Genomic DNA, 27059 nt, shown 5'->3' with positions numbered 1-27059 from the left:
GTAACTGCCTCTGGCTCCAACTGTCGCTGTAACTGTCGCTGTAATGGCCTGAAGTCTTTGTTCAGCTTTCTCCCGTAGGTTAGCTCTGCTACTGGCAGCTCCTGCTTCAGCTCTGGCTGTGGCTGTAACTGACGTAACTGTCGTAACTGCCTCTGTAACTGTCGTTGTAACTGTCGCTGGCTCCAACCGGAAAAGGAAGAGAGGATCTTCAAGCTGTCCTCTCCCCTCTTATAGAGTTTTTGACATCATCAAGCACCGCCCGAACGACCAGGGCCGATTGGTTCTTGACTTGGCCCCTCCCCCTAGCATAGCCGTTAACACCTCCCCTCAGCCAGCCCCATGACTCATCACACAGGAAGTTGTCTGCTTCCCGGCATGCTCCCCGGGCCTCCTGCCCCGGAAGAGCAAGCCACAGTGTCCAGAGGCTCAATGAGGTAAGCTGAGTCATTCAAAGAAAACAAAGGCCATTCTGGTTACATTAGCTTACATTCCTTGGAAAAGTCTTAGGGGCCCAGGACACTCGCCAAATGGCAGGAACTCAGTCTGTTTTTCTCTTATGCAGACTGGGGTTTGTAGTTAGGGACTGGGGGCAGGGTTTTTCTAGCAATAGCTGGCTGCTTCAGGTATCACACATGTATATGCTTAAATAATTCTAGGATCCTTGAGTTGGATGGCACCTTAGAGAGTATCTGTACCACTTTCTCCCTTCTACCTTCATTTTCTACTTGTAATGTGGGAATCTCTCTATATAGTGTGATCTAAGTTTCCTAGTGAACCTTCAGGAAATGTTCTCTTTTCTAGTCCCAGTATATGGTACATAAGCCATACCCTTTATGTTACATTTGTTGCCTTGTGAAGTTTTCCAGGATCTAGTCCCTCTTCAAAAAAGTAAAGGATCTTACTTGTTCACTTGGGGGTATTTTGAGCATAGGAAAATGCTCCAAATTCATGGAAATCCTAAAAGGTTATGCAAAGTCAGTCAATCAATCAATAAGCATTTAATAAGCACCTACTATGTACCTGGCACTGTGTTAAGCACTGGGGCTACAAAAAGAGGCAAAAGATAGTCCCTGCACTCAAAGATCTCATAACAAAAATGGGAAGACAACATGTAAGTATGTATATACAAGGCAATCTATATACAGGATAAATAACAAGTTACATAGAAGGAAAGCAGTAGAATTAAGATGGGATGGGGAAGGCTTCCTGCAAAAGAAGGGATTTTTTTCATTTTTTTTATTATTAGTTAATTTATTTAGTATTGGTTTTGAACATTCACTTTCATAAGTTTCAAATTTTCTTCCCTTCCCTTCCACCTCTCTCCCTAACACAGCTTGAAATTTGATATAGGCTCTACATATACATTCCTATTAAACATATTTTCACATTAGTCATACTGAAACAAAACAAAACAAAACAAAAGAAACTAGTCTGCTTTGCTCTGCATTCAGACTCCATATTTCTTTCTCTAGAAGTGGATGGCATTTTCCATCATGAGACTTTTGGAATTGTTTTAGGTCCTTGCATTGCTGAGAAGGGGTAAGTCTATCAAAGTCAGTCATCTCACAGTGTAACTGTTACTGTGTACAATGTTCTCCTGGTTCTGCTCACTTCAATCAGCATCAGTTCATATAAGTCTTTCCAGGTTTTTCTGAAGTCTGCCTGCTCATCATTTCTTATAGCACAATAGTATTCCATTACATTCATATTCCACAACTTGTTCAGCCATTCCCCAATTGATGGGCATTCTCTCAATTTCCAGTTCTTGACCACCACAAAGAGAGTTGATATAAATATTTTTACACATGTGGATCCTTTTCCCATTTTAATGATCTCTTTGGGATACAGCCCTAGAAGTAGTATTGCTGGGCCAAAGGGTATGCACATTTTTAAAGCCCCTTGGGCATAGTTCCAAATTGCTCTCCGGAATGACTGGATCAGCTCACAGCTCCATCAACAATGAATTAGTGTTCCAACTTTCCCACATCTTCTTTAACATTTATCATTTTCCTGTTTTGTCATGTTAGCCAATTTGATAGGTGTGATGTGTAACTTTAGAGTTGTTTTGATTTGCATCTCTCTAATCAATAGTGATTTAGAGCATTTTTTCATATCACTATAGATAGCTTTAATTTCTTCCTCTGAAAAATGCCTTTTCATATCCTTTGACGACTTATCAATTGGGGAATGACTTGTATTCTTGTAAATTTGACTCAGTTCTCTATATATTTTAGACACTAGTTGTAAGAATTCTTTCTCAGCTTTCTGCTTCCCCCCTAATCTTGGTTGCATTGACTTGGGGCAAAAAACTGCAATTTAATGTAATCAAAATGATCCATTTTGCATTTCATAATGTTCTCTATTTCTTGTTTGGTCAGAAATTCCTTCATTCTCTATAAATCTGACAGATAAACTATTCCTTGCTCCCCTATTTTTTTATAATATTAGCCTTTATATCTAAATTGTGTACCCAGTTGGACTTTGTTTTGATATATGGTGTCAGATGTTGCTTTATGCCCAGTTTCTGCCATAATATTTTTCATTTTCCCCAGCAGTTTTTGTCAAATTGTTCTTATCCCAGAAGCTGGGGTAAAAGAAGGGCTTTTAATTGGGACTCAAAGGAAGCCAGGGAGGTTGGTGGGTTGGAACGAGGAGGGGGAGCAGTCTAGTCATGGAGGACAGGCAGAGAAAGGGCCAAGAGCTAAGAAATGGCATGTCTTATTTATGAAGTGTCCAGTACCTGGTGGATAATAAGGTGTAAGAAGACTGGAAAAATGGGAGGGGGCTAGGTCATGAAAGGCTTTGAATGCCAAATAGAGGATTTTGTGTTTATTCCTGAAGGCAATAGGGAGCCACTGGAGGTTACTGAGTGTGGTGGGAAGAATGACATGATCAGACCCACACTTTAGGAAAATCACTTTAGAGCCTGAATGGAGGATGGGTTGGAGTGGGGAGAGACTTGAGTCAGGCAGGCAGGCCCACCAGCAGGCTATTGACTAGTTCACATATGAGGTGATGAAGGCGTTCCCCAGAGAGATGGCAGTGTCAGAGGAGAGAAGGGATGATATTCAAGAGATACTACAAAGGTAAAAACAACAGATCTTGGCAACAGATTGGATTTGGTTGGGTGAGATAGTGAGGACTCCAGGAAGACTCCTAGGTTTTGAGCCTGAGGGACAGGGAAGATGGTATTGCCCTCTACAGCGTGGGAAGGTAGCAGGGGGGTATGGTTTAGGGGAAAGGATAAAGAGGTCAGTCTTGGTCATATGATTGAGTTTAATATGATTACTGGACATTCAGTTTGAGATGTCTGAAAGGCAGTTGGAGCTGTGAGATAGGAGGCAATTCTGAGAATCATCAGCATATAGAGCTTATGAGATGACCAAATGAAGTAGTGTGGAGGGAGATAAGAAGAGAGGCCAGGACAGAGCCATGTTAGAGGGTGTGATCTGGAAAAGGATCTAGCAAAGGAGATGGGGAAGGAGTGGTCAGATAGAAAGGATGAAAACTGGGGTGAAATGGTGTCCCAAAAACCTAGAGAGAAGAAACTATCAAGGAGAATAGAGTGGTTAACAGGGTCAAAGTTTGCAGAGAGGTCAAGGACAATGAGAATAGAGAAAAGGTCAATGGATTTGGCAACTAAGAGATCATTAGTAACTTTGGGAAGTCATTTTGGTGGGATTGATGGGGTATAGTCTCTGGGAACCCCCCTTGAACCTGATGGAGTACAGTCTCTGGGAACCCCCTTGAATTCTCCTCGAATCTTCCCACTTGATCTGGCCTTTGTCTGAGGCCATAAGCCTTCCATTATCTAGGCCCAGATCTCTACCTCACCTAGCCCTCTATTGTCCAGCTGCTTCCCACCCCTAATCCCATCAAAACCCCATTCTGTGGTTTCCTGGAGTGTTGACTTCTAGTCACCCCACTCCCATCAAGATCCTCCTTAGACTCCTCCTCAAGACCCTCCTTAAACCCCTCCTCTAGTCACCACAGACTATTTGACCACCCCTCAATCCTTTCCACAATCTTTCTGTATATGAGCTCCATCTTGCCTCCATGAAGGCACTCAGATTCAATCTAGCTCAGTAGACTGAATCTGGCCCCCTTGTGAAAACAAGTGTCACAAATGATAAAATTTCTTAAGACAACCCAATGTGGTGAATTCTTAATAAACTTTGTCTTTTTCCTTGGCTGAGAAGGCTTGAGTTGAATTCATTTGGCAGGACCCGGCATGTTGGTGTTTGGGGTCTCGAGCACCCCCAAAAATCTATGGTTTCCTGACCTCATCATTTTCTTTAACTTCATCAGGATGATAAGGTCAGAAGCTGAAATGTAAGACATTAAGAAGAGAGAGGGAGGAGAGAAAGTGGAGGTATCTATTATAGATAGCTTTTTTGTGGAATTTTGCTACAAAAGGCAAAAGAGATATGGGACAATAGCAAGGAAGGATCAAGTGAGGGGAGGACTTTTTCAGAATGGAGGAGAAGAAGCCATGTTTGTAGTCAGTAAGGAGCAAGCCAGTAGACAGGGTGAGAATGAAAGTAAGTAAAAGAAAGGAGATGAGAGAGAAGGCAATCTGACAGAGGAGATGGAATGAAATGAGATCACTTGAATAAGTGGAGAGGTTAGCCTTGGAGAAGAATAAGTCTGCTTTAACATGTGCGACAGGGATAAAAGAAGAGAGAGTGGCATAAGGTTTCTGAATGATAGGAAATGAAGAGGAGAGAAGAGTCCTAAATGATTACCACCTGGGGGCTTCTTTTTGTGTTTCTAAGGACAATCAGTGACTGGCCAGGAAGTAAAGTGTGTGGCAGCAGAAAAACTTCAACATTTTCCATTAAGAAAGGTTTTCTGCTCCTATGTCAATATTCACTCAGTCCATCAGTATTTATTAAACACTGTGGTGATAAGGTGATGGAAGATCTTTACCACTCATTCAATAGGCTTCAGGTGGGGCCAGTTAAGAGAGGCAGGCCCATATCTTTGTGATGCCAATCAGTGATTAAAGATCTTTCCCACAATCTTTTGCCTACTGGGCATGAAGTCCTTGGACCCTAAAAAGAACATACACCCAGAAGGTAGCTATTGAGAACGGAGAATTCAGAAGTCAGAAGAGAAGCCAGCCTTCAGAATTCAGCCCAAGGAGAAGGAGTAAGAACTCTGAGTCTGCAGAGCTGCAGAAGAGAGTGCTGAAGGGAGAGTGGAAACCAGACCGCTGCAGACCAGAGGACTCAGCAGGGAGGGGAGAGGACATAGGCCAGCAAACAATTAGGATTCATGAATGATTGTTTATGGGAAGACCCTAGCAGCGGGGGAAGGTTACAGGATGATTTGGTTCTTTGGTGTAATACTGCGATTTAATCTCCTTGTTGCTACATTGATGTGGGTTTACTGGTTATTCAATACAATTACTGCTATGTGAGAATTGGAATTACTGGTTCTGGGATTTGCTTCTCTGGTGCTTAAATGAATGTTATACTTTCTCTGCCTTCTACTTAGAGAGTTTTTCATACTTTGTAATTCTGAACCATACAGCCATATTCCTGGTCATCTTCCAGGTCACAAATCTTGCATTATTGATATAAGCGCCTACTATGTGACATGAACTAAATACTGAGGATACAAAAAAGAAAAAAGCAAAAGACATTCCCTGCTCTTTAGGAATTCACGATCTAACTGAGAAGACAACAAGCACAAAAATGTACAAATAAGCTATATACAGGATAAATAAGAAATAACCAGTGGAGGGAAGCACAAGAATTAAAAGGGATTGGGAAACACTTCCTGTAGAGGATAGAATTTTAGTTAAGACTTGGAGAAAGCCATGGATGCCAGTAGGCACAGAAGAATAAGGAGAGCATGGCAAACAGTCGAAGAAAATGTCCAGAGCTAAAAAGTGGAGTGTCTTCTTGGTAGAACAGCAAGGAGGCCAGTATCATAACTATACTTTGATATAGCTTCCAAATCCCTCTGCAAAAATCAGTCAAATCAACCCCCAAAATATACTAAACACCCATGGTACTGTGCCAAGCATATAACATGTACAGTTACACAAAGGTCTGCACTCTTAATTTAATTGTTGGCTCTGGTGCCTGATTTAGTAGTGTCTTAGCAAGTTCAGAATCACATTAATAAGGCATTGTGAGATTTAGCTGAAGCTACACATGCAGCACAACTGTATCTCAGCAGGATTCTTAACTTTTACGAATTTCGTGAAATTATAAATTCACTTTTGGTAATACCACCACCTTTCAAAACACAGAAAGATCTATGCCTCTGTATTGCCTGTGTGGTAGCTCATGTGCTTATATTTCCCCTCTAATTAATAAACATCATTAATTAAATAATAATATAATAAATATAATATAATAATAAATTAATTAATAAATGCTTGCTAATGTGCAATAGTGAATGCTTCTGGATTCAACTCAAGAAGTTCCAAGAGCCTCTGCTGGCTCAACAAAGGTTTTTTAGTAACTGGCATTCATTCCACTTTACAATAAGTGGAGTATAGCTCATTCTTTCAGGGGAATACCTGTATTGCATTAGTATGTCTCTTCAATGACAGCACTATTTTAGAATAATGGCAATTATTTCACAATTTCAATGAATGTTAGTTTTCTTCCTACAAAGGCAAATTCTGCCTAAATTTAGATGTAACACAGTTTAATTAAGTTTTTATGAACTGCAAAAGATTTATATTTCTTTCTTTTTCTTTTAGTGGTCAAAGCAATATTGACAAAGAATCTTCTCTTCAACAACAATTCCATTTCAATAGTCTCATACTACCATAGTTTGGGTACTGCTTTATATGGAAAGGCACAACGACCAACGAAGCTGCCAGAGCCCTTAACAATACCAGTGGAACCTTATCTATTGAAGCTCTTACAGAAAGATGATCAAGTAATTGGAGAGATATCTAGCACCATGGAGAGCTGTCACTGTGAGCTAACATGGCCTATACCCAATGGTAAAGAGACAGAAATTATACTCAGTCCTTCAGCCACCTTAGTCAGCCAAAGGAGAACAAAGAGCAACATAATCAAGACATGGAGTGAGGATGTTTCCCTGAGATTCTCTTGCCTCATGTCTGAATACCAGGTTAGGAAGTATAATGTAGCCCCAGGGATGTGGGAAGCCATTAGAGAGAGCATAGGAAATAAAAGCATTTTGACTGAGTTTGATAAGCTTCAGGAGACAGTGATCATTGCAGGGAGACTGGAGGATGTGCAAAGAACTGAACGACAGATGAGGACTCTGATAGAAAAGTTCATCCAAAAAATAGAAAGGGAAAAACAAAGTATAAGTGTGTACTTGACCATGTGTCCTGGAAGGTTTTCTATTTTGTGCAAGAACGGGTTAGAAGAGACTCTCCACAAGGAATACCCAGAGCTGGAAGTCACTTACAGTGCCCTCACAAAGAGCATTTGCCTGAGTGGATTGCCCATAGATGTGTACAAAGCAAAGAGTGAAATTCTGGAGAAACTGCAGAGCTTGGCTCAGAAACCCCTCCATGCTCCTCCTCAGATCATTCAGTTTCTGCAGCAAGTAAACTGTGAGACATTCTCTGACTCTCTTTTTGGAGGGCAGAAAATTCTGGCTGCTTATGAGTTGGAGGGTGAAGCAATTGGGCTGGTTGGTGCCTCTCCCCAAATTCTTTCGGAAGCTGAAGAACATATGAAAAAAGTCTTGGACTTTAAGTGCATCAGTGTTATAGACAGTGGGATTGTTAAGGATTTTCGGTGGAAAAAACTCACTGATGAATTAAATAAAAAATACAATTACTCCTCCACAACTGTAATAATAGAACAGCAGAATTCAGACACTGGCATTCAGATAATCATTGCTGGTTATGTTAGTCCAGTATATGAAAGCTACAGGGAACTTTATGAATTTATAGAAAAAAACACAAAAATACAGGAGTTGGTCACTGTGAACTCCCTAGTAGTTATCCAGTATATGAAGGAGGAAAAAAAGCAAATCTGGAAAAACCTAAAGAAAAACCATGTGAAGGTTGATTACAAAACTCTAGCCAACCAAAGAGGCATTTCACTGAGTGGTCCAAAAAGAGAAGTAATAAAAGGAGTGGCCATGGTTAAAGAAGCACTAGGTTCAATACATGTGAAAAATTTTAGCAGTGATAAACCAGGGGCCAAATCCTTATTCAAAGACAAAGAAGATTATTGTACAAGGGAAGCCAAACAGAGATATAATTGTTTAATTTGGCTACAAGAAGATGTAGATGAGAGCAGTGGGGCCATCACTGTTGGGCAGAAAATCTACTACAAGATAACCTTAGAATCTGGCATCTTAATAACAGTTCAGAAAGGTGATTTAACCCAGTTCTCAGCAGATGTGGTGGTTAATGCTGCAAATCAGGACCTACAGCACGCTGGAGGCCTGGCAGCTGCACTCTCTAAAGCAGCAGGCCCAGAGCTACAGAGGGACTGTGACCAGATAGTCCAGAAACAGGGTAAGATCCCTCCTGGCTGGGCTGTTGTCTCAGCCGCTGGACAGCTCCCATATAAGCAAGTGATTCATGCTGTTGGCCCCAGGTGGACACAAAAACATGCTCACAGATGTGTGCAGCTACTAAAAAATGCTATCACTGAGTGTCTTTATCTGGCTGAACTCAATGGCCACACTTCAATAGCTATCCCAGCCCTCAGCTCTGGGGTGTTTGGCTTCCCCTTAAAAGAGTGTGCAGAGACCATCATCCAGTCCATCAAGGAAAACTTCCAGGACTCCCAAAATAAACACAGCTTGAGAAAGATTCATCTCATAGATTCATCTGAGGAGACAGCTCAAGCTCTTTCCAAAGCTGCAAGGACCATTTTTAAAGATGACAATTCACCACCCTGTACACCAGTAGAAAACCAGAAAACCACCTTGAGAAAAAGTACTGAACATAAAAATATGTTGGACTCCATCCAAACTAGTGAACACCTGAGCATCATCTTGATGAGAGGGGATATTCAGGATGTGCAGGTGGGTATTATTATTTACCAAGCACCTCTGAAGGTTATTTTGAAATGTAAGTAGCCTGATTCCCATGTAACTGGAATCATATATACTTTGAGCATATGATCTTTGAAATATTAATACAGATTTACTCTAAGATTAAAATTGTACTCCCTTGAATGTGGAACTTGAATATAAGTCAAATGACTTGCCCAGGATCATATGGCTCAAAAGTCTTTATAAGTTTGAACCCAACTCTTCCTATGTTCAAATCCAGTGCCCTATTCATTATACCATGCTGCCTTCAGAAAGAAATTTTAGATGATCTAGCATCTGTTCCTTTCCTTTGTTGCAAGTAGCCAAGAGTTAACTTTATCTGCTTCTGTCATTTTTCAGTCACATCCAACTGTTTGCGACCCCATTTAGGGTTTTCTTGGCAAAGATACTGGAGTGGTTTTCCATTTCCTTCTCTAACTCATTTTAAAGATGAAAAAACTGTGGCAAATGGGTTCAGTGACTTGATCACATGGCTACAATGTGTCTGAGTCCAGACATGAACTCAGGAAGATGAGTCTTCCTGACTCCAAGTGCACCACTTCATCCACTTCACCACCTAGTGACTCAACTTTATCTAGAAAGCTATCTGTTCTAGAGAAGGAAACATTTATTTAAAAGCCTGGTCATATTTTTTTGTTGTTGTTGTTGTTCCATCGTTTCAGTCAGGTCCAACACTCTATTTGGGGTTTTCTTGCCAAAGATATTAGAGTGACTTGCCATTTCCTTCAGCTCATTTTATAGATAAGGAAACTTAAGTCAAATAGAGTTAAATGTCTTGCCCAGGGTCACCCAGTTAGTGTCTAAGACTGGTTCTGAATCTGGTCCTCTTGACTCCAGGGCCTGCACTCTATCCACTGAGGCACCTAGCTGCCCCAGTCATATTTTTAGTTTATCTTTAAAAAATTACTTTTCTTATTTGTTAGGAACTTCACAAATAGCAATTCAATATTAATAGGTTGACATAGAAAGAGGCAGAAAAAATTATATATGAAACTGGGAACTTTTATTACATACAGTTTAGCTGTTTTTTTTAAAGGCATATTACATTTAGCACTATTATGACAGAACTGCCTTGCTTATCTCTCTCCCCATCTGAACTTACTTCTGTGGTTTTTTAAATGTTTCATCGATGCTTTCTTCTTTCCTTTCTCCATTTTTTTTCATTTTTACATTGCTATCCCTACCCACTACTTTTCTCCAGAAACTCTGGCTTCTGCTTGCTTCATTCTACAGTAGTTGATAATAGTCTTCCCATGTTTTTCTTGAACACCTAGGTGCACTGTGGATAGAGCACTCCATCTGGAGCTGAAATGACCTGAGTTCAAATCCACCCCCCAAGCTCTTAACAACAAGCCACCTAACTACTATTTGCCTCAATTTATTCATTCATAAAGTCGAGATAATAGTAGCACTTCCTTCACAGGGTTGTTGTGAATATCAAATGAAATAATGTTTGTAATGCGCTTACTAAATGCTAAGTATTTTTTAAAATAATTCCTCATTTTCATTGCTTTTATACGGTAATAATATCCCATTATATTCATATGCTCCAAATTACTCAAATACTTTTCCTTTTTTTGCTACCATGAAGAGTGCCGCTTTGATTATTTTGTTCTATTTTGGATTTCTGACCTCCCTAAGATCTCAACCCCATAGTAGTTTTGCTGCATGAAAGGGTCTGAACAGCGTATTGACTGTTCTCACATATTTGTTAATTGTTTTCCCATGTGAATGGAAATTCATAACTCCTCTAATTATATTATCAGTATGCTTAGCTTCCCATAGCTCCTCCAACATTGACTGTTTTTTTAAATCAACTTTTCTATGATGACTATAAAGTATATTTCTTTTTTTTTTTGGAGGGGGGAAGGCAGGGCAATTGGGGTTAAATGACTTGCCCATGGTCAAAGAGCTAGTAAATGTGTCAAGTGTCCAAGGCCAGATTATGAAGTATATTTCCTGTTATTAACATAATGGTGCTTTTCTCATATGTTTTTTAAACATTTGAATTTTTCTTTGGAATACCTCTGTTTTGAAGACTAGCTTTTGTTCTTATAATTTTATTTTATTTTTAAAATATTAGAACCCAAGCCTTCACCTACAAATATATTGCTCTTAACCTTTCCCTTTGTATTTATCTCTTCTAAAAGAACCTCTATCTCAAGATCCAGCTCAAACCCTACATCCTTTATAAAGCCATCTCTGAGTATCCAGTCTGAAACAGTGGAATGGAACGGAAAAGCATTTTCTAAAGCACTATGTGCAAAGCACTGTGTTAAGTTTGTAATAAAAATAGAAAATCAAGAGAGTCTTTGCTCTCAGTGAGTTCACATTCTAATGGGGAAGAAAATAAATAAAAGAGGGTTGACATTAGGTTACCATTGCGCTATTTGGTTCATAGCGTATTAAAGGGCCAGCTAGTATTTAGGCAGGGAAACTAGTGGGAATAGATGGTCCCCTGCCAAGAACACAGTGGATGCAAAGACCATAGTGGAGTTGGGCTCTGTATTGCATCAAGCAGAGATCAGGACATGAGAATAAGCCTCCAGATGAAAGTAAGCATCTTGAGCCCAGTTGACACTGCGCAATGGGACAATGAGAGTTAGTTGGGGGAGGGAAATGTTCAGAACTTCCCTTAGTTGCAGACACTGATGTTGCTCTGTCTTTCAGCAGTCTATTGTTGGGTTGTGTTGGCAGGGGAGGGGAAGGTAGGTGACTGAGCAGTTGATGTGCTGGACCTAAAGTTAGGAAGACCTGAATTCAAATCTGGCTTCAGACAGTTACTGCCTGTGTGACCCTGGGCAGGTTACTTGACCCTTGCCTGCCTCAGTCAGCCCATAAACACTTATTAATGCCTGCCCTGTGCCAGGTTGGGAAAGGTTTCCTGTAGAAGATGACATGCCTCAGTTTCCTCAACTGTAAAATGGGGATAACAATAGCATCTACCTCCCAGGATTCTTGTGAGGATCAAAAGAGATAATATTTGTAAATCACTTAGCACAGAGCCTACTGCACACTAGGTGCTTAATAAAGGCTTCTTCCTGTCCTTCTTCACCTCCCCTTGTCCCTCTGGTGTCTGGTGGAAGCAGCTATTGGTTATCCCTATACTAGAGCAATTACTACTTGAATAATTATTAAACAATTAGGTTTATACTCTTCTATGTCTTTACTTATGTGCTATATGTTGTCTTCAGCTTTCATGTGAATATTTTATTGTTATTTAACTTTTTACATGTAGGGCAGTAACAACATTTCAGCTAGCAGCTGTTGTGGGGGTGAAAGACCAACACAAGCCCAACAACAAGAGCTGCCAGCACAGGTCCTTTTGATCTGCTTTACTAAGGAGAGTAATGTTAAGGGGTTAGCAATCTTACTGTAATCCAACATACAAATATCATTCACTTAGTTCAGGAGGAAAAGCCAGCAACCTGAACTTCCGAGCATACAAACAAGTTAGAAACAGACACAATATAAACAGACCAAATCACAATTCATGGTTACCAGGGAAGCACAACATCTGGGTTCACAAGCCGGGAGGCTCTCAGAGTGGCTGCCCAGAGTCCCATGCCACCCTTCCAGTGGCCAAGAGCCCCAAACAAGCAACTCTGTTCTCTCTTTTTATATAGTCCTTAGCCATCATCTGATCGACCAGAAGATAGGTGCATACTATTGGCTCTGGTCTTAGCAATTCCCTGTAAGGGCCCTGGGGGACTCCCGCCTGTCTCAAACTAGCAAACTAATTTGCTAACCAGCCTGGGGCTTTTCACCTAGTAAGAGTCAATCAAAGGCACTTAATTAATTTAGCATTCTAAAACAGTAAAAAAGTCCCATCTTAATTACCAATAAAAGGGCCTAATTCCCCAAATAGATGGTAAGCTTTTTGAGTGTAGGAACTATCTTATATCTCTTCGCATCTTTCATATTGCTTTGCACATGAAGTTTTATTGATATGATTTTGTTTTTAACAAGGTTTGTTTTTATTTTAGACTGATATTATTGTAAATTCCATCCCTTTGGATCTTCATCTTGACAGTGAGCCATTTTCTCAGGCCTTATTGAGGAAAGCGGGCCCAGAACTCCAGGAAGAATTAAATACATTTGGAAAAACATCAGTGAAAACAGGTCATGTTCTGAAGACAAGAGGATATAATCTGGGCTGCAGATTTGTGCTCCATGTGGTGGCTCCTGCCTGGGATGATGGAGCAGGGAATTCAGAAGAGGTAGGGAAATGTTAAAGTTCTCAATCAACAAGCATTTCTTATGCACCTACTGTATGCCAGGAATTGTGCTGGATGCTGGGGATACAAAGACAAAATTTAGACAGTCCTTCCCCTCACAAGCCTACATTCTCTCAGGGGAGAAACATGTGCACATGTAAGTAAACACAAAATATATAGAATGTAATTACAAAGTAATTTGGAGAGGAAGGGGCAACAGCAGCTAAGGTCCAAGAATGCCTCACGTAGAAGGTGGCATTTGAGCTGAGCTTTGAAGGGAGCTAAGGAGTCCTTGAAGTGGAGATGGGTTAAGGGTATACTCCAGGCATCAGGGGACACCTGTGCAAAGTCATGGAAGTGGGAGATGCATCATCATTCACAAGGAACAGACAGTAGTCTGCTTTGGCTACGATGTAGAGTACATGAAAGGGAGTCATATACAGTAAGCCCGGGAAGATAGGCAGGCTGCAGTTGGATTATGAACAGCTTTCAATGAAAGTAGAAGAGTTGGCAGCTAAGTGGTGCAGTGGGCATAGAATGCCAGGCCTGGAGTCAGGAAGACCAGAGTTCTACTCTGACCCTTGGCACTTACTAGCTGTTTGACTCTGGACAAGTCACTGAACCATTACCTGTCTCAGTTCCCTCAACTATAAAATAAGGACTAATGATAGCACCTACCTCCCAGGGTTGTGAGGATCAAATGAAATTAATATTTATAAAGCACTTAGCATAGTGCCAGGCACACTGTAACAGTTATAAAATGTTATCATTATAAGCATTTATTGTTGTTATCATCATCACCATCATCATCATAATCATTATTATTATCATTTTATCTCCAGCCCATTTGGAAGTCATAAAGAATTTTATTTCAGCATCATCATGGCTTAAATGTGTCTTTGGAAGTCAAACTAGCAGTCACAGGAGAGTCCATCGTTGTTGTATTTATAGCAATGAAATTAACTCTTCCTACAATTTGCTCAATAACAGAGAAGACCAAAAAGTCATAAGCCATTAATCATAATAGCTGCATCAGTTGGTATTAATGATGCTGATGATCATATTTCATTAAGGAAAGGATATATTAGGTGTGAGGAGAATGGCAGAGTCAGTGACACTGTGGTCATGCATCTTTTGGGAGTTCTAACTTATTTCTAACTTTATACCCTTTTCCCCTCCAAAAAATTAGGAGTTCTCTGGAGGGTACTTTGTGCTTTCCTCAATTACTCTGTTTCTTTTCTTTATTTTTTCTGCTTTTAACCCTTATTTATTTGCATATATTTATAACTGTGCCTTTCAATGACTAAAATCTTTTGAACACACACAGACAAGAAAAAGTTCTCTCTGATCAATTGTATTTCAGAGTTTACCAGGACCTCGGTACAGATTCAAACTTAATTCTGATAACCAGATTCACTTTGGTCCCACTCAGTTTCTTCTCTCACTGACATGAAATCTCTTTCCCAGCCTTCTGGACCAAAATTCATCAGATAGGCAGACGGAAAGGCAGCACATTGTGGCTTCATTCAGGGTCAGTGGTCTGGTGTTTTTTCTTTTTTTCCTGGTGATGTGAGACAGGCAGCACCATCACTACCTCTCACTATTATCTAAGTTGAAGTAGTGATTTCAGAAGTTAGTGTGTGTAGGCTGTACCCTGCATCTAGGTAGGACACATTTCTCCTGTTCACCTATTTCTTTTGAAGGTTGTTGGTTTTTCTCTTGTATTATTGTGTTGTAAGGGCAAGCAAAGTGGGATTTTTTTACTGTTTTTTCTTTTGGAGTGCCTCTCAGCACTAAGGCAATCAAGTGACTTTGTTTGGGTCTTGCCTTCCTTTGTAGGAAGGCCCACACCTTTTTGCTAATTAGATCATAAGAGATGTGAAGTCCTTGAGAGGTGTGAAGCCCTTGGACCCTGAAAAAGGGTATATGCACCCAGAGGATGGCCACTGAACTCAGAACTGAGAATTGAGAATGGAAAATTGTGAACTCTCAGAGCTGTGGGAGGAGAGATTTTGCTTTGGGGGCTCACTCATTGGAAGAGTGTTCATGTGATTTGGCCAGATGAGACTCTGGGTAGTCATTAAGTATCCCCCTCCCCCAACCTTTGAAAATCCAGATGTTGGTGCTTCTCTCTCTGGTAACTAGGTATGTAGTGTCTTGGTCAGACAGTTAGAAGCCCTATCTGTTGATTTGTGTTTATTTTCTCTTTATAATTTCTGCTTGTAATTTTGGTTTGTATTTTCTCTGAAGTTCAGGGTGCTGACTTTTTCCCCTGAACTAAGTGAATGATATATGTATGTTTAAGTAAAGTGAGATTGTAAACCCCTTAAAGTTCCTTCGCTTAGAAAAGCAGATCAAAGAATCTGTTCTAGCAACCCTCCTGTGTGCTGGTGTTATTGACCTTACACCTCCACAGCAGCTGTAAGCAACATTGTTGTTACATATGTTTGGTTTAGACTTATTGAATTTGTGAATCTCAATCATATGTGGTTTGTCAGATATTTTTGCCATTACTAGGTGAGACTCCAGTAAGTCAGTCCTCTGAGGTGGCTTCTCTGAACCATACTTTCTTCTTCCTTCCTTTTCCCCTCTAACTCTCTCAGTTCTTCACAAAACCAGTGAGCAAACCAGTTAGTGAGAGTTATTAAAAGTTTTATATTCTTTCTTCTTCCTCTTATCACTAGCTATTACATGTGTCATTCTCTATCACATAGAGACCCCTAGAGACCAATTGACAGCTGAGTGTTCCTGCAGCCAGGGACATGTATTCCTCCTTTTGCCATATTCTCCATTTCTGGTGCTAGCCTCTGATTTACATGAAAATATTTACTATTTTTCAGATTATGGAAGACATTATCACAGAATGCCTGGAAACTGCTGCCTCCCTATCCTTAACATCAATCACTTTTCCAGCAATTGGAACAGGAAATATGAGGTTTCCAAAAACCATTTTTGCAAAATTAATCCTCTCCCAGGTGTTCAAATTCAGTAGTTCAGGGTCTTTGAAGACTCTAAAAGAAGTGTGCTTTCTGTTGCATCCCAGTGATATTAAAAACACTCAGGTAATAGTGGAATTTTCTTGGAATTAAGTTGCAAAATGGTTTTAAATCTACGCCTCTAAGAAACCTAAAAATGTATTTTCAACCTATCAATCTGTATGCTCTTTTTATCTGGAAAGAAAGAAGGTTATATTTGAGAGATGGTATTTTTCAGGTACATTGATAAAAATTTATTTAATTTGTGTGTGTGAGTATGTATATATAAATATGTGGGAAGAGAGAAATTTATGAAAACACTACCTCATCATTGCTTCAGGATAAAAAAGCTATTTTCAAAGTGTGTTTATAAATGTGTGATTGAATTTTATATGTGTGTGTACAATACGCACATTGCTATCATATATACATGTATATAGAAATATGTTTATACATATATGTACATATATCCACACATGCATACACACATCCACTTTGAAAATACTGCCTATCAAAGAACTTTCCTTCAGAATAGGAAGAGAAATTTCATTCAGAATAACTATAGAATATGTAAAATATTTGCTAGTCTACTTACCAAGACACACAGAGGAACTATGCTAATAAAACATAAAACACTCTTTACAGAAATAGAGACAGTCCTACGTAATTGGAGAAACACTAACTGTCCATGAGTAGGTTGGGCCAATATAATGAAAATGAGAGTAGTCCTTAAATTGGTTCACTTGATCAGTGCTACACCAAGCACACTGTAAAAAGATTAGTTTATAGAGCTTGAAAAATGATAACAAAATTCATTTCAAAGAACATAATGAAAAAAATGGAAGGATAGAGGCCTAGCAGCACCAGAATTTGACCTAGGCTAGAAAGCAGTAATCACCACCAGTTAAAATATCAAAGCAGCTAAGTGGTGCAGTGGATAGAACACTCGGCTTAGAATCAGAAACATCCATCTTCATGATTTCAAATCCAGCCTCAGAAACTTCCCAACTGTGTGACCCTGGCAAAGTCACTTACCCCTGTTAAGTGTTAGTTCCTCATCTGTAAAATGAACTGGAGAAGAAAATGACAAACCACCCTAGTACCTTTGCCAAGAAAACCCCAAATGGGGTCACAAAGAGTTGGACATGACTGAAACAAAAACCACCAAAAAAAATTAGACAGCTTGACCACTAGAACAGATGATGTATGAAAGATACAGAAAGAGACAAACATAGTAGTCTTGTGTTCAATAAACCTACAAACCAAAAGGCCCTAACTACTAGGATTAGGTTTCACTACTTGACACAAACTACTGAGACTATTAGAGAACAATGTGGTAGAAATCAGGTTAAGACCTACATCTCATACCATACACCAAGAAAAATTCTAAATTGATACATGTCAGATATAAAAGGTACATCATAAATAAATTAGAGGAACAATGAATAAAATACTGCTCACAATTATAGTTGGAAAAAAGCTTAAAACCAGAGAAAAAAGAATGGACATATTTGATTACATAAAATCAAAATTTTTGTGCAACCAAAGCCAACACTAGTTAATATTTAAAAATAAAACAGACAAGTAAGGGGAAAACCTTTGCAATAAGTTTCTCTGATGAAGGTCTCATATCCAAGCTCTATAAGTAAGGTAGCCAAACACATAAGAACATAATGGCTAAATGGTCAAAGAATTCAAACAGGCAATTTGGAAAGAATTTCCTGAAAGAAATCCGAACTATCAACAAACATATGAAAAAATGTTCCAAGCCTTCCTTAAAGATGTATTTATGATCTTTAAATTATGTGATCATCTATTTAGAGCTAGTAGAGATGTTGGAGGTCATCTGGTCCCACTCCCCATTTTGTAAGTTAGGAATTTGAGGTCCAGAGATGTTAAATGGCTTATCAAAGACCACACAGGAAGTAAGCTAAAAAGCCACAAATCTAGGTCAGATCTTCTGACTTCAAATGCAGCACACTTTGCAATAAGATCCTGGCTCTGCTCCTTAACTTCTACCATCCTTTAGGAATTTTGTATGATCTTCTTTCGGGAATGGAATTTCTACTGGGAATATGTCATTGTAATCACCAGCCATAGAAATAAGTCCTTATCTTCTTCTTGCCTGTGGTTCTCTAAAAAAAAAAAATCTGATTAATATTTATACTGAAAATTGTTCCATTCAGCAGATACCTTTCTTTTTCCAGGCCTTTGAAAAAGAATTCACTAAATATACTGATAGAAATACTACCGGTGACAGAGTTTGCAACACCAGAGATACACAAGGTCTAGTAAAGTTATTTTCTTCAAAATTATTTACTAATAATTTAGTGGTAGTCAAAACAATTTAGTGGTAGTCAAAATGCAGACAAATGTAATAGTTTATATTAAAAGTAGAAAAGTAATAGAGAAGATATAAAACCATGTGTAATATTTCTAATCCTATAAAATACTAGATATGTAGATGATGAATAGACAAATAAAACATTTTAAAATCAAGTGCTTATTGTGTGCCAGACTCTATGCTAAGTGCTAGTCATCTTTATCAGTCATGAGTCAGATCAAATTATGTGGTGAGAGGCCATTTTATTGAATGATAGGGGATGAGACCAATCTTTTTCTCAGACTGATAATAATCATTTCCATATAGATTAACTTAAACTCAACCAGCTAGTTATTTCTAGTTCATCAATTTGATTATACAATTAATGCTACATGTGACCACATACTATTTTAAAACATCTTTCATCAAATTGAAAAGCTAGATAATTAGAGGATTTGGAAAAATAAGGAAGAGAGATTACCAAAAGGGAAGAGGGAAGAGTAAAAGAGACGCATGCAACAGAATGAGATAGTAATAGTCACAAAATCTTATTTGGTCCTTGATTTCTCTTTTTTTCCTCCTTAGATTTATTTGGCACCATTTCTAGCCCTGAGTTGAGAATATATGAAAGGAAGATTGGACCCATTACGTTCCAGGTTGCTTCTGGGGACATCACTAAGGAAGAATGTGATGTTATTGTAAACTCGACAAACAAGATATTTGGCTTCAATAAAGGTATTTTGTTTGAATAATTTATACTGATATAATGGTTAACATAATTAATAATATTGTGATGTATCATGAATCTCTCATAGTCATGCAGTACAATGGGAGACTGGCATATACTAGTAGTATATATGACTGATCACAAGGGTCTGGACATAGTCCCTCTCAGATCAGAGCAAGATACATAGCTAAATATCCACAGTTCTGCATTTGCCTTTCTTCTCTCTGGTGGAACATAAGCTCCTTGAGGGCAGGAACTATTTCTTCTTTTATTATATATTTTTTTGTTTTTATGTCACCTACATGTTCTCCCATAGCCTTCACTTCACCTTCTCTGAGAGAAACCTCTCTATAATGAAAAATGTCTTAAAGTAGAAAAGAAAAGTCTGACACTATATGCAGTGTTCCAAACCCATAGCCCCCCACCTCTGCAAAGACAGGGGGAGAGATGTCATCTCACATCTATTCCTTCCAGCCAGGATTGGTCATTATCATTTTACGCCACGTAATTTTGATTATTTTGATGTTTTGTTGTCTTTTCCATTTACTTTGTTACAGTCATTATGTATATTGTTTCCTTGGCTCTGACTACTTCACTTTGCATCAGTTTATGTCTTTCCATTCTTCTCTGTATTTTTCATATTTCATATGACTTTCTTAGAGTACAGTAATATTCTTTTGCATTTATGTACCACAGCTTGTTTAGCCATCCCCCAATCAATGGGCATCTACCTTGTTTCTGGCTCTCTGCTACCACAAAAAACTGCTGCAAGAAATGTTTTTGTGTATATGCAACCTTTCTTTTTGTCCCTGACTCCTTGGGATGTATGTCTAGCAGTGGAACCATTGGGTAAAAGGATATAGAAATTTGAGTCAGGTTTTTTTTTAATACTATTCCAAACTACTTTCCAGAATGACTCCACCAAATGGTAATCCACCAATAATGCATCAGTATGCTTATCTTTCTCTAGGCCTTCCAGCATTAATTAATCCTACCCTCCAACATAGATTATTCCCATCTTTTGTCATCTTTATCAATTTTGAAGGCTGAAAAGAAACCTTTGACCTGACACTTATTTGAGTATTCTTTACTATGGTAGTTGACAATTAGCATTTTTTTTATTTTGAAAATTGCCTGTTTCTATCCTTTGACTTCTTAGCTTATCTTAATAAAATACTATTTTCTTTGAGAAAAAAATTAACCTCAGCTTATTCATTGATATATAAATGTAGCACCCTTTTGTTTAATACAATTTTAGGTTAAGCATCCATTAACAAATTGAGTCTCAAAGATAAGTCATAATCATTAAAAAAAACTTCAGCATTCAGACTTTGAAATCATTCTTAACAATTAATGTCACATATGCACACTAATTACTACTTAGGATTATAATTATAATTGTTGCTGTTCAGTTGTGTCCAACTCTTCATGACTCCTTTTATAGATGAAGAACTGAGAGAAATGGGATTAAGTGACTTGCCCTGGGTGCCACAACTAGTAAGTGTCTAAGACCAGATTTAAACTCACTAAGATGAGTCTTTCTGATTCCAGGCCTGGTACTCTGTCCACTATACCAACTAGATGCCCGCTACTTAGGTAATTAAGGTTTTTTAAAAAATATTGGTTTGTAGAAGAAAATTACAGCTAAAGCATTTTATAGGAAAAAGCTCAAACAACCAGAATGTTTCTATGGCAAAAATTATTTCACAAACAAAGCTTTGGCAGCTTTTTTTCCTTTTTAGATCTAGAAGCTTAATTCTTTCACATCACCGACTTGATTATTCAACAGAAAAGAATTGGAATGTTGTCTTTTGATACAATTTATATAACTTCTTTCATTTTATTTTGTAGTATTGAAAATTTAGGTCCTTGAGAATTTTACCATGTTTATTTACCTATTCCTTTTAGTTCTGTTTTCTTCTGCTTTATAATTTTAAAGAGTTATTTTTCCTAATAATTAACCCTTTAATTTTAGTATGGTTCTGTATTGTTGAGTAACTTAAGTAAAGTGCCTAACAAACTTGAACCTGTACTTATTTCCAACTTCCTACAAGTAGGTAAAAAAATGCAAAAACTTAAGTATAAAAAAGACTGTCTGTAAATATGCATCTAAATAGTTCTGTTAGTAATTCATTGTAACACATTTGGAACATTTATTTGTGCCAGTTAATACAGTTAGCCTTCTGACTCAATTTTCTGACTATTTGTTGAACACATTAGTTAAAAACATGTTTAAAATAAAGGAGAGTTTGGTTTTCTTTAAATAAAAAAGAGCATTATATACAAAATTGTGAACTTCTGTCATATACAACTGCCTTTCTTTTAAAGTATAGAATAAGCTCATTATGTGGCTTTCAAAACATTCTACTTGTGTATAATACTTTCTGTTCTTCCTTCTCTTATCTTATCTTATGTGCAATTAACAAATGCTTCTATGACACTTTTTTCTTTCTTTTTGTTTCTTTTCTTTGTTTTAAAAGCCCTATCCCTTATTCCCTCCTTGCTGCCCCCGCCACATATATTTAAAACTTGTGTAAGAAATATGCACATTCAAAAAAAACCCAAATCTCCATATTGTGCATGTCCAAAAAAACATGTCTTTTATTTTGCATCTTACATTCATCACCTGTCTGTCAGGAAGTAGATAGCATGCTTCTTCAATGTTCCTCTGGCATCATGGTTGCTCACAGAATTGATCATGCTTCAGAGTCTTTTGTCTTTGCAATGTTGTTGTAATTCTATAAATTGTTCTCCTGGTTCTGCTTTTTACTCTGAATCAATTGATGCAAGTTGTCCTGGGTCTCTCCCTCTGTAGTAATTTGATTCCTGAAAGGTATGGAATTCAAATCCTACATCTAACATTACCTTTAAGTGTTTGGGGACAACACCTAACTGCTTTAAGCCTCAGTTTCCTCATCTATAAAATGATGGGATTGGACTAGATAGCCTCTGCGGTCCTTTCCAGTCCTAGACCTAGGATCCAAATACCTTAAAAGATTAAGATAAGAGGGTATCAAGTTATCACACTTAGTATGTGAAAGCCTCTATGCTAGGTCACAGAATTATAGAATTTCAAAGTTGGAAGGCACCTCAGGCCAAGTATTTCAATACACCACTGAATAGAATCCCCTGTATCCCATACCTGACATGCAGACATTCACTTGATAGGAAACTAATACTTCCTAGTACAGTCCATTCTGCTCTTGGAGAGCACTGATTATTAGACAGTTTCACCTAATGTCAAGTTTAAATTAACCTCCCGTGGCTCTTCTCTGGCTTATCAACATTCTTCCCAAAATGTGTGATCCTTGACTAAACACAGTATTCCTGATATAGTCTGACCAGGACAGGGTATATCAGAACTATTATCTCTTTCTTCCTCCATACCATGCCCCCCCTTTTTTCCAATGAAAAAAAAAATCACATTAGCTTTTTTGGCTGTCATAGTATATACTATATTGCTTCATGGTAATCTTCAAATCTGCTAAAACCCAAAGAAAAATTTTCAAAACACATTGCTATGAAGCTGACTTCATCTTGTACTTGTGAAGGTGATTTATTTAAATCCATGTAAGGTTTTCTATTTGTCGTTATTAAATTTCACCTCATTAGAGTATTTTCTCACCAGCTGCCTTTCTGCCTGGTCCAGAAACTGGGACCTGGGTTCTGAGATGCCAGAGGATGCCCTGAAGATCTATTGCTCTGAACTCTAAAATCCAGGTGGAGGTTAATTTGGGAATCCAGGTGATATAGGGTAAAATTAAGCAGAGACATTGACCCCATTCTAAAATGTTTCAGGAGACAAAACTTACTAGAAAGCCCCAATTCAGGAACTAAGGCTAGAGAGATAAGGAAAATGAAGAACACTTATATATGAATATAAAGATTTGTGATGGATCTGAAGATGGCCCCAAATCCATCCTAGTAGTGAGGAATGCCAAGACAACTGCAAGCAGAGATTTAAAGGGGGCGGGGAATGCATTTTCCACAAGAATTACATTCTAGAAGAAATGAAGCAAGAAGTAAAAAATAAAATAAAAATTCTGGAGGAAAGAATTTGAAGAAACTCTGGAGGAAGAATTGGAAATAAACAACTTGGAACTCAAAATGGCAAACTTTTATTCACGTAACAGACTTCACGGAAATTAGAATAGACCAAATAGAAATCATTTATTCCATTAAATAACAAGTATTAGAATTTTTTTAATTTAAAAGAAAATATATAATGTTCTTAAGTGAAAAATGACAGAGCTGGAAAACAGATCAAAGAGAGAATCACTAGACTTCCTGAAACATACGATAAAATAAAAAAAGTCTGTTACATTTCAAGAAATCACAAATATGAGTTGACCACTTCTATTATAATCCAAAGTCAAAATAAAGATAGAAAGACTCCATTGATCTCATGCTGTAAGGAACACCAAAAAGAAAAGTACCAGGAATGCCATCACCAAAATCTAGCACCTTATAGTGGAAAAAATATTGCAAGCAAGCATTCAGAAAGAAGCAACTCAAGTACCAAAGGACTACAGTCAGGATCACACAGGACCTGGAACGTATACTAAAAACCAATGTAGACAGTGGAATACAATATTCCAAAAGGCAGAAGATAAGTATTGACAACAAGAATAACATATCCTGAAAATACTATAGGAAGAAAAAAAAGTACCTTTAATGGAACAAAAGACTTTCAGGCATTTCTGATGAAAAGCCCAGAGCTGAGTAAAAACTTTGAAATGCAAGCATCATATTCAAGAAAAACTTAAAAACATAAATTTATTTGGGGAATCGGGAGGAGCTAAATGATGATGCAAAGCTAATATTCTAATGATAGAGAAGAAACAAATATCTCTTCAGGAACTTAATAGATTCAAAAAGTACAAAAGGAGTTCAACAAGGAAAACAGAGATTTGAGGTATGCTGTTGGTTCTATTCTGAAGGCTTTGAGAGGAGAAAAATCAGGAAGGGTAAGAGGAATATACTAGTGTTGATAATAGGAAGAATGGAGTGCAACTTGCTATTCCTCGTAAGTAAGGAGCATGAGATGAGAAATAAAAAAAGACAAATATGGAGGAATGAGTGGGAGTGTGTGAGCATCATACTCCCACTCCTTCCTCCACATTTGTCTATTTCTATGTCACTTTTATGAGAAAGGAACAAAAGAGGGTTGGACACACATAGACACAGAGTTTGGGATAGAAAACCATCAAATCCAATTGGTAACGTGGGGTAGGGATAGTCAAGAAAGATTATAACAAGGTAGCTGTAATTACTTGCAAAACAAACATCCTAATCAAAATAAAAGGCGAAGAGAAGGTAGAGGGAAGGGGAGGAAAGAGGAGGCAAAAATAGAAAAGAAAAAAGATGACCATTGAATCTTTTTTTAAAGCAAATGAAACAGTACAGAAAAATTTCATAAAACGGTATAGACAAGAAAGATAGATTTAAAAGTGATGTGTGAAATTTATCATACACTTGTTTTTCTTTTTAAAGAAAGCAATATGAAATGAAGACTCATGACCTCTTTTTTGTGTTCTTCTGTGTAAATGGAAATGCTCGGGATTTTGATGATTAAGTACATAGTAAAACATTTGAACTTCTTAAAACTCAGTTAAGATTTGGAAAAATTATTCAATTTGAAAGCAGAGTCAAGATGATAGAGTGGAAGGTCACAACTCCCTAAATTCCCTCCAAATCTTGTCTACAATGACCATAGAAATTATGCCAAATTCTGGGTGGGAAACCCAAGAAAAAGTTATGAGCCATTTTTCCAATCCAGAGTAGCTTAAAAAAAAGAAAGGGAGGTCCACAGATACAGGGGTTGGGGCTGACCAGGAGTGCAGAAGCAACACCAGACAGTAGTGATGGCATCTGCTGTGGCTATGGCAACAGCGGTGGGGAACAACCCAGCATCCAGGGACAGTAAAGGCAACTGAACATCTGGGCAGAAAGTGACCTGAGTGGGGACAGAGCCAATATGGCAGCTGGAAAACAGGGACTCGCTTAAGCTCTCCCCAAATCCATCCAAACAGCTGTAAAAATGGCTCTAATCAAATTCTAGAACTATAGAACCCCCCCCAAAAAACAGAGGGAAACAAGTCTCCAGCCCAAGAAGGCCTGGATGGTCGCTTGGAAGGGTCTATCACACTATGCTGACCGCAGAGCCCAGCCCAGCATGGGCTGCACCAGGACAAATTAGACTGGGAGTTGGAAGGAAAAGGCCTTAGGGCCCTGAATCACTGAGCTGTGGCAGTTACCAAACTTCTCAACCCAGAAACACCAAAGACAACGGAGCAGGTAAGTGGGAAAACTGCTGGATCTCATTGAGAGAAGTGCACAGTCCAGCCCCAGCCCCGGGGAGGTGGAGGAGGCAGGGTGGCAGCAGGAGGAATCTCCAGTGGCAGCTGCTTCCAGAGTTCCAGCAGAGGCTGCTTCCAGAGTCCTTGGCCCACACGGAGGGAGGAATCAAGTGGCAGATCAGAGCAGGAGTGCAGGGATTGCTTTGCTGGCACAGAGGCAGGGTTCTCTTGCTTTGCCCTACTTGGATCTGGGAGTTGGTCCTAGTTTGCAGTTTATGGGGGAGAAGCAGCACTGGTGGGACAGAGCTCACAGTGACTATGGAGTAAAAGTAGCTCTAAAAACGCAGTGCAAGGGCCCTAAAGCTTGGGACAAAGTACTCTCTACTCTAAAAGCAGTCATACCCTGACAAAAAGCTCAAGAGTGAAGTAATTGACTGGGAATATGAACAGGCAACACAAAAGGACTCAGACTATAGAAGCTTTTTGGTGACAAAGAAGATCAAAACATATAGCCAGAAGAAGTCAACAAAGTCAAAGAGCCTACATCAAAAGCCTCCAAGAAAAATATAAATTGGTCTCAGGCCATGGAAGAGCTCAAAAAGGTTTTGGAAAAGCAAGTAAGAGAACTAGAGCAAAAACTGGGAAGAGAAATGAGAGTGATGCAAGAAAATCATGAAAAACAAGTCAATGACTTGCTAAGGGAGACTCAAAAAATACTGAAGAAAATAACACCTTAAAAAATAGACTAATAACCAAATGTCAAAAGAGCTCCAAAAAGCTAATGAGGAGAAGAATGCCTTGAAAGGCAGAATTAGCCAAATGGAAAAGGAGGTCCAAAAGACCGCTGAAGAAAATAACACCTTAAAAATTAAATTGAAGCAAGTGGAAGCTAGTGACTTTATGAGAAATCAAGAAACTATAAAACATAACCAAAAAATGAAAAAATGGAAGGCAATGTGAAATATCTCATTGGAAAAAAACACTGACATGGAGAACAGATCCAGGAAAGATAATTTAAAAATTATTGGACTACCTGAAAGCCATGATCAAGAAAAGAGCCTAGACGTCATCTTCCCAGAAAATATTAAGGAAAATTGCCCTGCTATTCTAGAGCCAGAGGGTAAAATAGAAATTGAAAGAATCCACCGATTGCCTCTTTAAAATGTTCCCAAAAAGAAAACTCCTAGGAATATTGTTGCCAAATTCCAGAGTTCGAAGATCAAGCAGAATATATTGCAAACGCCAGAAAGAAACAATTTGAGTATTGTGGAAACACAATCAGGATAACACAAGATCTAGCAGCTTCTACATTAATGGATTGAAGGGCTTGGAACATGATATTCTGGAGGTCAAAGAAGCTAGGATTAAAACCAAGAATCACCTACCCAAAAAAACTGAGTATAATACTCCAGGGCAAAATATAGACTTTCAATAAAATAGAGGACTTTCAAGCTTTCTTGATGAAAAGACCAGAGCTGAATGGAAAATCTGATTTTCAAA

The 27059-nt window shown here is 38.4% G+C and overlaps 1 protein-coding gene across 1 annotated transcript in view; it reads left to right on the top strand.

Moving 5' to 3' along the window:
• The window catches only part of LOC118837662 (protein mono-ADP-ribosyltransferase PARP14-like), an 86964-nt gene that overhangs the window by 24984 nt on the left and 34921 nt on the right, over positions 1-27059 (top strand). The window contains exons 6-10 of the mRNA XM_036744671.1: positions 6722-8988; positions 13005-13238; positions 16076-16297; positions 18418-18496; positions 19119-19268. Coding sequence (XP_036600566.1) covers positions 6722-8988; positions 13005-13238; positions 16076-16297; positions 18418-18496; positions 19119-19268 — 2952 coding nt within the window. The remainder of the gene's footprint in view (positions 1-6721; positions 8989-13004; positions 13239-16075; positions 16298-18417; positions 18497-19118; positions 19269-27059) is intronic.

The sequence above is a fragment of the Trichosurus vulpecula genome, chromosome 2 (assembly GCF_011100635.1).
Source record: "Trichosurus vulpecula isolate mTriVul1 chromosome 2, mTriVul1.pri, whole genome shotgun sequence".
In the NCBI taxonomy this organism is placed as follows: domain Eukaryota; kingdom Metazoa; phylum Chordata; class Mammalia; order Diprotodontia; family Phalangeridae; genus Trichosurus; species Trichosurus vulpecula.
This window is presented reverse-complemented; position numbering and strand designations above follow the sequence as displayed.